Source organism: Geotrypetes seraphini, chromosome 2, assembly GCF_902459505.1.
Source record: "Geotrypetes seraphini chromosome 2, aGeoSer1.1, whole genome shotgun sequence".
Classification (NCBI taxonomy): domain Eukaryota; kingdom Metazoa; phylum Chordata; class Amphibia; order Gymnophiona; family Dermophiidae; genus Geotrypetes; species Geotrypetes seraphini.
In genome coordinates, this window is record NC_047085.1 from 262,401,051 (window position 1) to 262,417,512 (window position 16,462).

At 47.2% G+C, this 16,462-nt stretch overlaps 1 protein-coding gene across 7 annotated transcripts in view; it reads left to right on the plus strand.

Annotated features, from left to right (window-relative positions):
• Positions 1-16,462, plus strand: part of CACNA1I (calcium voltage-gated channel subunit alpha1 I) — a 1,298,213-nt gene that overhangs the window by 1,075,488 nt on the left and 206,263 nt on the right. For all 7 annotated transcript variants that reach the window (XM_033929511.1, XM_033929508.1, XM_033929510.1 and 4 more), the window contains one exon: positions 7,515-7,615. In XM_033929511.1, the coding sequence (XP_033785402.1) occupies positions 7,515-7,615 (101 nt within the window). The remainder of the gene's footprint in view (positions 1-7,514; positions 7,616-16,462) is intronic.

The following is a 16,462-nucleotide window of genomic DNA, read 5'->3' on the forward strand; positions in this document are numbered from 1 at the left end:
AGCCTCATTCTCACCCTGGAGAAACAGCTCTTCATACCTTGGACTGTAAAAAAGCCTTGGCTTATTACTTACAAAGGACTAAGCCACACAGAACGTCTCCTCAATTGTTCATCTCCTTTGATCCCAACAGATTGGGCCGCCCTGTGACCAAGAGAAGTATTTCCACATAGCTTGCAGCCTGTATTTCCTTCTGCTATGCTCAAGCTGGGCTGCAGCTCAGGGATCATGTTACAGCTCATAAAGTCCAAGCTATGGCAGCTTCAGTTCTATTCTTGCTTAACACTCCCATTGATGAAATCTGCAAAGCAGCTACTTGGTCTTCAGTTCACACGTTCATGTCTCATTACTGTCTGGAATCATATTCCAGACAAGATGGGCATTCCGGCCAAGCAGTTTTACAAAATTTATTTTCTTAATGGCCAACTCTTCCTCCATCCCATTGCAGTAAGCTAGGGATTCCCATACGTGAGAATATGCTGCCTCCTTGTCCTAGGATAAAGCATAGTTACTTACCATAACAAGTGTTATCCGGAGACAGCAGGCAGATATTCTCACATCCCTCCCACCTCCCCTGGTTGGCTTCTTAGCTTGCTTACGGACCTGAGGTGTCGCGAGCCTCACTGGGTGGGAAAGCAGTCGCGCATGCACGGTGTGGGCAGTTGCAAAGTTCTAAAAACTTAAAGTGTCAGTTCATATGTCAAACTGTCCATACTGGGCTCCGTGGATGATATCACCCATATGTGAGAATATCTGCCTGCTGCCTCCAGATAACATCTGTTACGGTAAGTAACTGCCCTTTGTCGTTCCCTCTTTCCAAATTGATCCACAGTGCCTCTTCCTTGCCCTTCAGATCCTGAAATTGTGTGGCTTTAATAAAAGTTTGTTCTCTATTATATGCAAATTAGTTTATTGAACAAATTTGAATTTTTTTCCTTATTTCAGTCTTTTACACAGGGCTGCCCAAGTCCGGTCCTTGAGATCTACTGACAGGCCAGATTTTCAAGATATCCACAATGAACATGCATGAGAAAGATTTGCATGCCAAGAAGGCAGTGCAGGCAAATCTCTCTCATGCATATTCATAGTGGATATCCTGAAAACCTGGCCTGCCAGTAGATCTCAAGGACCGGACTTGGGCAGCCCTGCTTTATATAACACTACTCCCCCTCCTTTTCTTCCTACCCTGTCTTTCCTGAACAGATTATAGCCCAGTATAACTAGATCCCAGTCATGGTTTTCCGTGAACCACATCTTCGTGATTGCCACTATATTCAACTTATCTTCTTCCATCACAGCTTCTAGATCCAGAATCTTGTTTCCCATACTTCAAGCATTAGCATATACTGCTTTCCAGACATTGCCCCCTTTTCCTATCCGTGAAGAGGTATAAAGTTATGGGAATGGGTATTATACGTATTCTATAAACTGCACCTAAATTCAGAGTGATGTACAATTTTTTCTATCAAGTACTCTAAGTATTTTCCCAATGTGCCTCAGCAAGCTCACAATCTAATTATGGTACTTGGGGCAACAGAGGGTTAATTGACATGCCCAGGGTTTTCTGTATTGGCACCAAAATCCCATTAGAGAATTGGTATTAGACTGGGGCTCCAATTTACAGAATTGTCCTTAAACCCCAAAATTCTTTACATGGTGCCAAAAATTAGGTGCACCATGGAGTGCATAATTATAGAATAGGGCCAGTTATGTAGGTAGCATAATTAACTAATGGGCAAATAATCTGTGATAAATGCCAATAACTGATGTGGTGCTAATTTGCAGTTGTGTCTATAAAAGACTTATACCCATTTACTCAAACTGCGCAAGAGAAACAAAATTCATAGAAGTCACGAGGGACTGTTTCATGGAGCAGCTGGTCACGGAACCAACACGGGGCGATGCCACTCTTGACCTAATCTTCAACGGACTAGGGGGGCCAGCAAAGGAGGTGGCGGTATTACCCCCACTAGGTAACAGCGATCACAACATGATCCAGTGCAAGCTTGAAATTGGATCAACAAAGGGGAAAAGAACCACAACGACGGCACTCAACTTCAAAAAAGGAAATTATGATGCCATGAGAAAAATGGTGGGAAAGAAGCTCAAAGGCAACATAGGGAAAACAGAATCCGTAGAAAAAGCCTGGACCTTACTCAAGGAGACTGTGCACGAAGCACAAAGCATATGCATCCCCAAGTTCAGAAAAGGGTGCAAAAAAAATAGAACAAAAAACCCAGTGTGGATAACAAGTGCAGTGAAGAAGGCGATAAGCGACAAGAAAGCATCGTTCAGAAAATGGAAAAAGGACCAAACAGAGGAGAACCAAAAAGGGCACAAAGAACGCCAGAAAGAGTGTCACCGAGTGGTTAGAAAAGCAAAAAGAGAATACGAAGAGAGACTAGCAAAGGAAGCAACAAACTTCAAGTCGTTCTTCAGATACGTCAAGGGGAAGAAACCGGCGAGAGAAGAAGTGGGACCATTGGACGATGGAGACCGAAAGGGAGTTGTAAAAGAAGAGAAAGAGATAGCTGACAGGTTAAATGAGTTCTTCACGTCAGTCTTCACGATGGAGAATATAACCAACATTCCGGAACCCGAGGAGATCGTAATAGGAGACCAAGACGATAAGCTGGTCAACTTAGAGGTAAGCCAAGAGGATGTACTCAAGCAGATTGACAGACTAAAGAGCGACAAATCGCCGGGTCCGGATGGCATTCACCCAAGGGTACTCAAGGAACTAAAAGACGTAATAGCGGAGCCACTTCGACAAATATGCAACCTATCATTAAAAACCGGAGAGATCCCGGAGGATTGGAAAATAGCAAATGTCACGCCCATCTTCAAGAAGGGCGCAAGGGGGGACCCGGGAAACTACAGGCCGGTGAGCCTGACTTCAGTTCCGGGAAAGATGATGGAGGCACTGATTAAAGACGGCATCTGTGAGCACATCGGAAAAAATGGGCAGCTAAAACAAAGTCAACATGGCTTCTGTAAGGGTAGGTCATGCCTCACAAACTTATTGTACTTCTTTGAGGGAGTGAACAGCCAGGTGGATAAAGGGGAATCTATAGACATCATTTACCTTGACTTCCAAAAAGCCTTCGACAAGGTGCCACACGAGAGACTGCTTAAAAAGATATGGAACCACGGGGTACAAGGGGAGGTCCACCGATGGATCAAAAACTGGCTGGCAAACAGGAAGCAGAGGGTTGGCATAAAGGGCCACTACTCAGACTGGAAAGGGGTCACGAGCGGAGTTCCGCAGGGGTCGGTGCTGGGACCGCTCTTGTTCAATATCTACATAAATGACCTAGAGGCGGGAACAAAGTGTGAAGTCATTAAATTTGCAGATGACACCAAACTATACAGCAGGGCTCAAACCAAGGAAGACTGCGAGGAGCTCCAAAAAGATCTAACGCAGCTGGAAAAGTGGGCCGAAAAATGGCAGATGAGCTTCAACGTGGGAAAATGCAAGGTCATGCACGTGGGGAAAAAGAACCAGATGTTCACATACAAAATGGGGGGAACACCACTAGGGGTTAGTAACCTGGAGAGAGACCTGGGAGTGATGGTAGACGCAACACTGAAGGCATCGGCGCAATGCGCCACAGCCTCTAGGAAAGCAAACAGAATGCTGGGTATCATTAAGAGGGGTATTACGACCAGGACGAAGGAAGTTATCATGCCGCTGTATCGTGCAATGGTACGGCCGCATCTGGAGTACTGTGTCCAGTACTGGTCGCCATACCTCAAGAAGGACATGGCGGTACTTGAGGGAGTACAAAGAAGAGCAACCAAACTGATAAAGGGAATGGAAAATCTCCCATATACCGACAGATTGAAGCAGTTGGGACTTTTCTCCCTGGAGAAGCGAAGACTTAGAGGAGACATGATAGAAACCTTCAAGATCCTGAAGGGCATAGAAAAAGTAGACAGAGACAGATTTTTCAAATTAAGGGGCACCACAAGTACAAGGGGGCATTGGGGGAAATTGAAAGGGGACAGGTTTAGAACAAACGCTAGGAAGTACTTTTTCACTCAGAGGGTGGTAGATACATGGAACGCGCTTCCAGAGGCTGTTGTGGACAAGAAAACACTAAATGGATTCAAAGAAGGTTTGGATAGATTCCTAGAAGAAAAAGGGATTGGGGGGTACAGATAGGTATAGACCATTGCTCAGGCAATGGACCTGATGGGCCGCCACGGGAGCGGACCGCTGAGCAGGATGGACCTATGGTCTGCCTCAGCGGAGGCAACTTCTTATGTTCTTATTCTAGAAACAGTGTGCCTAACTTCTCCTGCGCAGATATGCAAACGGGAGTGTTAGCATGAGAAGGCATGGGGTGTTAGGGCGTTCGGGCTTTTCTTCCAAGCACTTTATAGAATAGTTGCATTTACATGCCCAACTGCTCCATTTAGGTACCACCATTTACACCAGCCATAGACATGTCATACGAGGGGCCACTGAAAGGTTTTCAGCCCAACCAACAAAGTTGGGGCAGTCATCATCAAGGGCTATACACTTAATCCAATGATTTTCCACAAATGCACTCACACAGCTGCCCCTCGCTATCTCTCTTTACTTATCTCCCCTATGATCCCCCTCCCCCTTGAGCTCCGCTCAGCTGGTAAGTCCCTCCTATCTGTGCCCTTCTCTTCAACTGCCAACTCCAGACTCCGTCCCTTCTGCCTTCTTGCGCCATATGCTTGGAACAAGCTGCCCAAATCCCTATGGTGGGCTCTGACTCTAGCAGTGTTCAAGACTCAGTTAAAAGCCCATCTCTTTGAGAGTGCTTCGACTCCTAACTTCTCTCACCTTGGGCTCTGCATCCCCAATCCTATATGTCATGTTTGTCTGTCCAATTTAGATTGTAAGCTCTTCCAAGAAGGGACTGTCTATAAATGTCAAAATGTACAGCGTTGGCAATCACTCCATATAACCGGCTCTGTTGTTTGTTCTGTTTCTAACTTGAAGCAATAACACTATCAGATAAACAATATATAGAACTTCACATTGATAGGTTCCTTATATTGATTGTAAAATATTGTAAGATGTCTTCTTATTCCAACATCTCCTCTCTTCTAAATTCACAGAAGTCTTCACACAAGTTTCATCCAATATTCATTATCATTCTAGTGGGGACAGACACTTGTATACAATATTTCATTCAAATCCAAGCTTACTGTAGCTAGCCTTCTCATCAGCCATTCCACCACTACCAACCATATCAGTTACTTTGTTTTTTTTATAATACTTCTAACTTTTTAGGTCAACTCTTATGAGTATGAAAGCGACTCATTTATCTTTTTATGTAAAGCTGAACAGGGGCTCCGACATGAATTCACGTTTCGCAAATATGCTGTTTCAAGGAGCAATCCCATTTAGAAAAACCCACTGCCAGCCTTGATTCATTCTAAAAAATGAAGAATGAAATAAAGAATTAGATAGAATGCTAATGAATGATAATGAATACTGGATGAAACTTGTGTGAAGATTTCTGTGAATTTAGAAGAGAGGAGATATTGGAATAAGAAGATATCTTACAATATTTTACAATCAATATAAGGAACCTATCAATGTGAAGTTCTATTTATTGTTTATCTGAAAATGTACAGCATTGCAAATGACTTTTAGCATTATATAAGTGATAAGTAGTAGTAGATAGTTTTTTCATTCTTTGGATAAATACGGAACGAAAAAAGTGGAACATCAATGGACTAAGGGCTCCTTTTATCAAGCCACGCTAGCGGGGTTAACACGTGTGATGTTTCATCACGCGCTAACCCCGGCGCTGGCCAAAAACTACCGCCTGCTCAAGAGGAGGCGGTAGCAGCTAGCGTGGCCAGCGTTTAACGCACGCTATTACGCAGCTTGATAAAAGGAGCCCTAAGTGTATAGCCCTCAATGGAGACTGCCTCAACTCTGTTGGATGGGCCGAAAACTTTTCAGAACGTCATAATAAAAAAACTTGTGGAGCACACTATTCCCTTCAAACAAAAGGCTAATGTTGGATCTAAGCGTTGATACACCTAATTAAATTGAACACATTAGATGTATTAGGATCTCAAGCTCTCGCAGTTAAGAGCTAATAGAACTAGTCTTGGCACTTAACTATTTCGCAAGCTATCATCGGTCCTTGCATCTTTTTTAATTCAATTCAAAGTGTATGACTTATACACTCTCATTTCTTGAGTTTATCTATTTATCCTTGTTTCAATCTTATAATATAAATATAATAGTGACAGGTCAAAAGCGCACGAGGACAAAGGCACGCCGACAACCGAGTGCGGACAACTGAGCGCAGGGCTTAATCGTGCCGAAGAAAATCCGCATTTTAAAGGGTTCTGATGGGGGGGTGGGGAGGGAACCCCCCCACTCTACTTAATAGAGATCGCACTGCCTCACGCTGCCATGTTGGGGGGGTGGGGGGGTATAACCCCCCACATTATAGTGAAAACTTAACTTTTTCCCTAAAAAACAGGGAAAAAGTTAAGCTTCCAGTATAATGAGGGGGGTTACAACCCCCCAAACCCGCCCCCCTCCGCCAGCACGATCTCTATTAAGTAAAGGGGGGATCCCCACATACGCCCCCCATTGGAGCCCTTTAAAATACGTTTTTTCTTCAGCGCGATGAAGTCCTGCGCTCAGTTGTCCGCGCTCGGTTGTCGGCGCGCCTTTGTCCTCGTGCGCTTTAGACTATGAACCAAATATAATAGTATTTAGCTCGGGTGCGTGTTATCATGCCTGGCCTTCTGACAAGGTGAAAACTTTTCAGCCACCCCTTGTAAGTGGTTGTGACCAGGATTCTATAACAGATTTGGCACGCAACTCTGCCATTTTGGAATACTAGCTTACCAACCACTTATTGGCATTTGACCCTTTAGCAACTTATATAATTTGCCCCAAAGTGTGTAGTACAAGTTAAGTCTGTGCGTACTTTGCAAGATTAGAGGCAAATCAAAATTGTCTCCATTAATATAAAATTTCAAAACCTGCAGCTAAATGTAAAAGTTTCTGGTAAAATTTGTGCATGGATTTGCACTTAGGAACACAAAAGTAGATGTATAAGTGTACTCTGTAGCTCAATCCCACCTTAAAAAAACGTAAGGAAAAATAAAAAATTACTATTTATTATTTGTTTGTTTATTTATTTATTTAACATTTATATCCTGCAATGCAAGTTAGGACTGTTCTTTGTTACTGCATATACATCCATAAAAACACAAATGACACACCACATTAAACAACACATAATCAAAATATACTAAACTGTGTGAAATAGATTCATAATCAAATACCCAGATTGGGATGTTGGTTATACATGCATAATTATATCCACATACATGGTAGGCAATTTTCAAAAACCCTGTTTCCATACATAAAGCCTTGTTTATGTGCAAAATTGCCTTTGCAAACTGCCTTCATTATATTTTGATTCTTAAATTGGTGAGAAAGGGGTATATGAAATCCAATCGAGGTGACTTATTCTGTATTGCTCTGTATTCACACTCAGAGCCTGTGTTTCCGCATCCAGAAGATGATTGAAGTGTATCGCCCAGACTGGTGCGAGATACGCCAAGACTGGTCCGTGTTCCTGTTCTCACCTGAAAACAGGTAGGTTCAGTATCAATGGATCTCTTTCTCTCTCCCAGGTACTTTTAAAGAAAAATACTTCTAGCTAATGTCCCTTCTAGTTTTTTTACAGGGCTTCTGTGAATCTGGATTATTGTTGGGTACATACCATATTTTTCGCTCTATAATACGCACCCGACCTTGTAGAGGAGGAAAACACCCCCCTTGTAGAGGAGGAAAACACAAGAAAAAAAATTCCCACCGCCCTGCCCTGGTGGTCTAGTGGTAGGCCGGGGCAAGGTCTTATAGAGTGAAAAACCCGTAGGCAGCCCCACTCCCCCCCGGTACCTTTTTTAAAAATCTGTTGCTGAGGACCAAGCATCTGAGGCAGAGCAAAAATGCACTTTTCATTGTGCCCCACTTCATCCACTTCTCTCTACTCTCGCAGAAATAACCTAAAACTCAGGACTCTTTTCACCCCCTCCTTCTTCCTTCCTGCCTCTCCTTCCCTCCACCTGTCACCCTTCCTCTTTCTCCAAGATGCACACAAGCATCTCCACAGCAACAACATCATGGTGCCCCCTTTTATTAAACCGCACTAGTGGTTTGTAGTGCCGGGAGCTGCACTGAATGCTGCGAGCTGCTCCCGAAACTCATAGGAACTCTATGAGCGTCGGGAGCAGCACAGGGCATTCAGCGGGGCTCCCGGCATTACAAACCGCTAGCACGGTTTAATAAAAGGAGGCCTAAGAACTAGAGAGCTGCACGGGAACGGGGACGACGGGAATCCCGCGGGACCCGCAGGTTCCCCCTTCGGGTCACGGGGATCCCGTGGGGACGCCCCCTAGGGTCACGGGAATCCTGTGGGGACGCCCTCTAGGGTCGCGGGGATCCTGTGGGGACGCCTCCGAGGGTCGCGGGGTTCCTGCGGGGCTGGATGTACTCAGTCGCGCGGCTCTTCTTCTCTCTACCTGCTCTGCTTGCAGCACAGAGCCGAACGGAAGTCTTCCCGATGTCAGCGCTGATGTCAGAGGGGAGGGAGGACTTAAACAAAGCCCTCCCTCCGACGTCAGCGCTGACATCGGGAAGACTTCCGTTCGGCTCTGTGCTGCAGGCAGGCAGGGCAGGTAAGGAGGAGAGTAGCCTCGCGGCTTGAGTGGCTACCAAGGGAGGGGGCCACACAGCCGGCCAGGTCCCCTTACTTTTGTGGCGCTTCTCCGACTGACCGACCGACAACAGCCCCGGTCCGACAAACCTCCCTGCCCTGTAGCCGCGAATCTAAATTACCTTCTTACAGCAGCTGTAAGAAAGTAATTTAGATTCGCGGTTAAGGGCAGGAAGGTTTATCAGACCGGGCCTGTTCTGTTGGTCGGGTGGGGAAGCACCACGAAGGTAAGGGGGCAGGGAGAGAGAAAGGGAGGAAAGGTGGAGTGGAGAGGAAAAGAAGCTTAAGGTAAATGGGTAAAACTGAGGGGGGAGAAGGACGCTGAAAGGCCATGGGGAAGACGGGGGGGAGAAGGACGCTGAAAGGACATGGGGAAGACAGAGGGGGGAGAAGGACGCTGAAAGCACTTGTGGAAGACAGAGGGGGAGAAGGACGCTGACAGGACATGGGGAAGACAAAGGGGTGGAGAAGGACGCTGAAAGGACAAGGGGAAGACGGGGGGTGGAGAAGGACGCTGAAAAGCCATGGGGAAGACAGAGAGGGAGAAGGACGCTGAAAGGACATGTGGAAGACAGAGGGGGAGAAGGACGCTGACAGGACATGGGGAAATGGGGGGAAAAGAACGCTGAAAGGAAATAGAGAAGAGAGAGTGGGAAGAAGACGCTGGCAGGGAAGAAGACAGAGATGCCAGACTATTGGGGGAGCGGAGGGAAGAAGATGGGTGCCAGACCAATTTGGAAGGGGGGAGAAAGGGAGAGGTACAGTAACAGAGCAAATGGAAGACACAGAAGGAAGAGAGACAGTGGATGGAAGGAATTCTATTTCTTTTTTTTGCTTCAGGATAAAGTAGTATATTAGTTGTGTTGATAAAAATTTATAAACATTAGAGGCTCTGGTAGAAACCCGTTTACAAAATATGTATTCTTCCCAATTAATATTTCCAAATTAATAAAGTCTTTTTGCTTATTTTTAAATGGGTTTCTACCAGAGCCTTTAATTCAGTAGCATAATTAAATGAAATAACTATTATCCCAGGACAAGCAGGCAGCATATTCCCACACATGGGTGACGTCACCGACGGAGCCCCGCAGCGGACAGCCTCGAAAGCAAACTTGCTTGAAGATCTCGAGCTTTCGAGTGCTGCATCGTGCATGCGCACGTGCCTTCCCGCCCGAACTAGGGGGCGCATCTCCTGTGAGGATCCTCAATTCAACGTTTTCCGCGGAGCTGAGAAGATTTGTCGACTCGGTCTCCGTAGTGTTGTGCCTTCTCTTCACCGCAGCTGAGTAGTTTTTTCTTTTTGGTCGCTGTGTTCGTTACACTTTTCTTTTATTTCTTACAAAAAAAAAAATTTTGAATTTTTCGTTGCGAGTCGGGTTTGGGAGATTTGAGGCCTAGCCCTCTCTCCCTCGTTCTCGACACGGACTTTGTCCTATCTATGTCCCGGCCTGTAACCGGGTTTAAAAGGTGTTATCAGTGTGGCAGAACAATCTCAATCACCGACCCCCATAGTCGGTGTATGCTCTGTTTGGGGACGACTTATCGCCCGGAAGATTGTCTTCGCTGCCTCACTCTTCAACCTCGTGCCTTTAAGCGCTGCTGTGACAGGTTCTTCGAGCTTTTTCCTCGAATGGAGCCTGACAAAGCTGTGGCCTCGGTCGAGGCGTCTTCTAAGCCCTCGACTTCGGGACAATCATCGAGCGCCAAAACCTCGACCTCGCCTCCTCTGCCGGCCTCGGCCTCGAAGACCTCTGGGTCCTCGGCCTCGAAGGCCTCGGCGGTATCCTCGAAGCCTGAACTGGGGGGTAAGTCTCCTGCTTCCTTTTCAGGTGCCATACCTAAGAAGCCGACGGAGTCTAGTTCCTCGCAACCTGGGGCTCCAGGTTCGACTCCGTCTTCTAGACCCTCCTCGAAACCTGCTTCCAAATCCAGGGAATACTCACATTCGAGGTCGCCCTCATTGGAACGCACGAGACCTCCTGTGACTCCGAGTCCCTTGGTCTCTGTCCCCATGTTCGAGGATATGCTTAAGTCGATCTTAACGACTCAAATTTCCTCGATAGTAGCTCAGTTGGTCCCGGCCTCGACCCTGTCTTCGCAAGTCCAGCCTGAGCAGCAGTCTGAGCCTCGTCGGCAGTCTCCTCGACACAGGTCTCGAGCTAGGGTCTCCTCGTCAGATTCTTCCCCTGAACGGGCTTCCAAAATTTCTTTACCTCAATCGAAGCATCGGTCCAGGTCTTCGAAGATCCCTTCCTCGAAGAGCTCGAGGCTTTCGGATCTCCCTTCGAAGCATGTGCCTCGCTCTCAGAGTACTGTTGCCTCCTCTGTTTCATCGAGGCATTCGAGGTCGAGGACTCCTCCCTCGAGGCATTTGCCTCGGGATGTGTCTCCTCTTTCTAAGCCTCACACTCCGCGCACTTCTCCATCTCAAAGTCTTAAGCGGAAGCATTCAATCACTCCGCCTCTGACAGGCAGTGGAGTATCCTCCATCACTTTACGTCTAGACTCGGAGCCGGTCTCTCAATATTCTCGTGAGGCTTCCCCCTCGTTCTCCGTGGCTCCTTGTTCTCGTTCTGCCTCCCCTGAAGAAACATCAACTTCGAAGTCTTCTTCTTTTGCTAAATTTGTTTTCGACATGGGGCAGGCTCTTAACATCGACTTACATTCTGATTCTAAATACACGCCTGAATATTTGGCGGATATGGAGCTTTCCCATCCTCCTAAGGAAACTTTGCGACTGCCCATGACTCCGGTGTTGAAGCAGACTTTCCTGCGAAATATGGAAACTCCTTATTCTGTGACAGCTATCCCTTCGAAGCTGGAATCTCGGTATCGCACTGTTCCCTGCAAGGGTTTCGAGAAATCACAACTTTCACACCAGTCCTTGGTTGTTGAATCATCCCTTAAGAAGGCTCATCCCTCTAAGGTGTCTGCAACAGTCCCTCCGGGGCGTGAGGGTCGCACTATGGACAAGTTTGTGTGCAGACTGTATCAAAATTCAATGATGACTAATCGAATTTTGAATTACAACTATGTCTTTACTTCTTATTTTAATTATTTTTTGAAACAGTTGTCATCTTTTTGCCCAGACTTGCCCAGAGGGCGTCTTTCGGATTTCAAACAGATTATTCAATCTCTGTCTCAATTACGCCTTTTCATGTTGCAGGCATCTTATGATGCGATTGAGTTCTCTTCTAGGGTCTCGGCATTTGCAGTGGCCATGCGCCGTCTCGCCTGGCTCAGAATTGTTGACATGGATCCCAACTTGCAGGATCGTTTAGCAAACCTGCCGTGTCAAGGTTCTGAACTCTTTGACGATTCGATCGAGGCAGCTACAAAGCGGCTCTCTGAGCATGAGCGCTCCTTTGCCTCTCTTCTTCGCCCTAAGCCGAAACCTTCTACGACTAGAGTTTACAAGCCTCCTGCTCGTCGCTATCCCATGAAGTCCACTCCGGCTTTCTCTCGGCCTCCACCTAGGCGGCCTCAACAACAACACCCTCAGAAGTCCCAGGCGCCCGCTCCAACCAAACCCGCTCCGTCTTTTTGATGGTCCAGTAGTGAGCGTTCCAACCTCCTTGCATCCAAACTCCTCCCTGCCCATCGGAGGTCGTCTTTCCCGTTTTATATCTGTCTGGGAAACTATTACCTCGGACCTCTGGGTTCTCACAGTCATCCGCGAGGGATACTCTCTGCGCCTGCTTCAGGTGCCTCCAGATCACTCTCCAAGAGAGTGTCTTTCCAGTTTCTCGCAACTCCCCCTTCTTCTTCAGGAGGCTCAGGCACTTCTTCGCCTTCGAGCAGTGGAGGAGATTCCTCCTTCCGAGCACAATCTGGGGTTTTACTCCAGATACTTCCTAGTTCCCAAGAAGACGGGGGATTTACGACCCATTCTGGATCTCCGAGCTCTCAACAAATTTCTAGTCAAAGAGAAGTTTTGCATGCTCTCTCTTCCAGTCTTGTACTCCCTCATGGATCAGGGAGATTGGATGTGCTCACTGGACCTCAAAGAGGCTTATACTCACATTCCTGTCCATCCGAATTTTCGCAAATATCTCCGGTTCAAGGTGGGGAACCTTCATCTTCAATACAGGGTTCTTCCGTTCGGCTTGGTGTCCTCTCCCAGGGTCTTCACCAAGTGTCTAGTCGTGGTGGCTGCAGCCCTCCGTGCTCGGGGTCTCCAGGTTTTTCCTTACCTCGACGATTGGCTTATCAAAGCCCCTTCTCTTCCAGGGGTTACTCAAGCGACCCTTCAGACTATTTCTTTTCTTCAAAGTCTGGGGTTCCATATCAACTTTCCCAAATCTCAGTTGGTTCCAACTCAGTCGATCCAATTTATTGGCGCCGTGTTGGATTCTGTTCAAATGAGAGCTTTCCTCCCCCTCAATCGTCAAGAAACTCTCTTGCAACTTTGTCAACGAGTAGCTTCCCTTTCGACTCTCACGGCTCGCCAAATGATGGTCCTTCTCGGACATATGGCGTCTACGGTTCATGTGACTCCCTTTGCAAGACTACACCTTCGCATTCCTCAATGGACCCTGGCATCTCAGTGGCAACAGGCCTTGGACCCGCCTACTCAACATATAGCGGTGACTCCTTTATTGAAGAAGTCTCTCCGCTGGTGGATGCTCTCTTCCAATTTCCAGAGGTTTACAGTTTCACCATCTTCCTCATCAGAAGGTGCTCACGACAGATTCGTCCGAATACGCATGGGGAGCCCACGTAGATGGTCTCCGTACGCAAGGGTTGTGGACAACCACAGATCGTCAATGTCACATCAATCTGTTGGAACTCAGAGCGATTTTTCTTGCTCTCAAAGCTTTTCTTCACCTCCTTCACGACCAAGTAGTCCTGGTTCGGACAGACAATCAAGTAGCGATGTATTATGTCAACAAACAAGGCGGGACGGGATCCCACTCCCTTTGTCAGGAAGCTCTGAGGTTGTGGCATTGGGCGATTTCTCACAACATCCTCCTTCGCGCTGTCTATATTCAGGGTCAACAGAACTGCCTTGCAGACAAATTGAGTCGTCTGCTTCAACCTCACGAATGGACACTCAATTCCCCCACACTTCGTCAAGTATTTGCTCGGTGGGGAACTCCTCGGGTGGACCTCTTTGCGTTGCCCAGCAACTTCAAACTACCTCTGTTTTGTTCCCACATTTTCTCGCCTCAGCGTCTCGAGGCGGATGCTTTTCTTCTGGACTGGAGGAGTCAGTTTCTTTATGCCTTCCCTCCATTCCCTCTTATTCTCAAAACTCTTGTCAAGCTGAAGTCGGACCATGCCACGATGATTCTCATAGCGCCTCGGTGGCCCCGACAACCTTGGTTCTCTCTTCTTCTTCAATTTAGCATCAGGGAACCTCTTCTTCTACCAGTTTTTCCTTCTCTGCTCACTCAGAGTCAGGGGTCTTTACTTCATCCCAACCTGCAGTCTCTTCACTTGACGGCATGGTTCCTTTCTGCATAACAGATCCTTCTCAATTCTCTCAGTCTGTTCAAGATGTATTTTTGGCTTCCAGGAAGCCGTCCACTCGTCAATGTTATGGCCAGAAGTGGACCAGATTCTCGACTTGGTGTTCTAGTCGTAGTCTTCAGCCGAGGTCTTCTTCGTTGGCTTCAGTTCTGGACTATTTGATTCATTTATCTCAGTCAGGCCTCCAATCCACATCTATTAGGGTTCATCTTAGTGCGATTGCTGCTTTTCATCAACCTCTGGATGGGAAACCTCTCTCTGCACATCCTCTGTTTGCTCGCTTTATGAAGGGCCTTTTTAATCTCCATCCACCTGTCAAACCGCCTCCTGTTGTTTGGGATCTTAATGTTGTTCTGGCTCAATTGATGAAACCTCCATTTGAACCTATTGACTTAGCTCATTTTAAATATCTCACTTGGAAAGCTGTGTTCTTGATTGCCCTCACTTCTGCTCGTCGAGTCAGTGAGTTGCAAGCTTTGGTCTCGGACCCACCTTTCACAGTTTTTCACCATAACAAGGTATACATCCATATACATCCAAAATTCTTACCTAAAGTAGTATCAGATTTTCATATCAATCAATCTATTGTTCGCCCAGTATTTTTTCCTAAACCGCATTCTCATCCCGGTGAGGCATCTCTGCATACTTTGGACTGTAAACGTGCGTTGGCGTTTTACCTCCAATGTACACAACCTCACAGAACATCTCCTCAACTTTTCATCTCTTTTGATCCAAATAGGTTGGGACGTCCTGTCTTTAAGCGTACCATCTCCAACTGGATGGCTGCTTGTATTTCTTTCTGCTATGCTCAGGCTGGTCTTTCTCTTCAGGGTCGAGTGACGGGCCACAAAGTTAGAGCTATGGCGGCATCTGTCGCTTTCCTCAGATCAAAACCTCTTGAGGAAATTTGCAAAGCTGCCACTTGGTCCTCGGTTCATACTTTCACTTCTCAATACTGTCTGGATACTTTATCCAGGAGGGATGGCCATTTTGGCCAGTCTGTTTTGCAAAATCTTTTTTCGTAAATTGCCAACTTCCCTCCTCCCTTTTTACTTAGCTTGGAGGTCACCCATGTGTGGGAATATGCTGCCTGCTTGTCCTGGGATAAAGCACAGTTACTTACCGTAACAGTTGTTATCCAGGGACAGCAGGCAGATATTCCCACAACCCTCCCACCTTCCCTGGTTGGCTTCTTGGCTTGGTATCTGAACTGAGGATCCTCACAGGAGATGCGCCCCCTAGTTCAGGCGGGAAGGCACGCGTGCATGCGTGATGCAGCACTCGAAAGCTCGAGATCTTCAAGCAAGTTTGCTTTCGAGGCTGTCCGCTGCGGGGCTCCGTCGGTGACGTCACCCATGTGTGGGAATATCTGCCTGCTGTCCCTGGATAACAACTGTTACGGTAAGTAACTGTGCTTTTCTGAAGTTTATAGGGACGGGCGGGGACGGAGGGGATTCCTCACGGGGATGGGCGGGGACGGAGGGGATTCCTCGCAGGGATGGGTGGGGACGGGTGGGATTCCTCACGGGGACGGGTGGGACTTTGGCGGGGTCGGGTGGGATTTCTGTCCCCGCGCAACTCTCTACTAAGAACCGGATCTTTGCCCTATTAGCAGAAATAGCCAATCTAGCAGTACTGAGCCCTCGTCACCCAGCAGCGATTGAGTGAGGATGGCTGCCTGGCGCTCCCCATCAATTTATCTCATTGCGGGATTTCTCCTGCCGGCAGCGCTCGCACACTCCAGACATACAACCAGAGCCAGCAGCTCCAGCTACTGCTGCCACCACTTCAGCCTAACCCAGTCATGCGGGGCGGGGTAGAAACACAAAATGTGTCGCAGCCAATCAGAAAGTGCAAGCTGGCAAGCACAGTTGGGTGATTGTCGGCCGCTTGCCTCCTGAGAGTTGTAGTAGAGATACTGCGATGTTCCGGCCTACAGTTTTTCAAAAGGCTAAGGGCTGGAGAGTTTTGCTGCGCAAAGTTGCGAATGTGTTTTAAAAAGGTATGATGAGGGGGAGGTTTAAAACGGTACGGGGAGGGTAAAAATTTTTATCTTCGCTGCATGAGACGCACCAACATTTTCACCTACTTGTGGGTGGAAAAAAAGTGTGTCTTATGGAGCGAAAAATACGGTAATTTTGGAAACTGAATGGTAGAGGCAGAGAACTCCTCTTCTTTCCCGCCTTTTGAGCTGTTTCTATTTTACAGTAACAACACCAACAACAACCTAAGCTCTGAGTTTCTCCTCCATT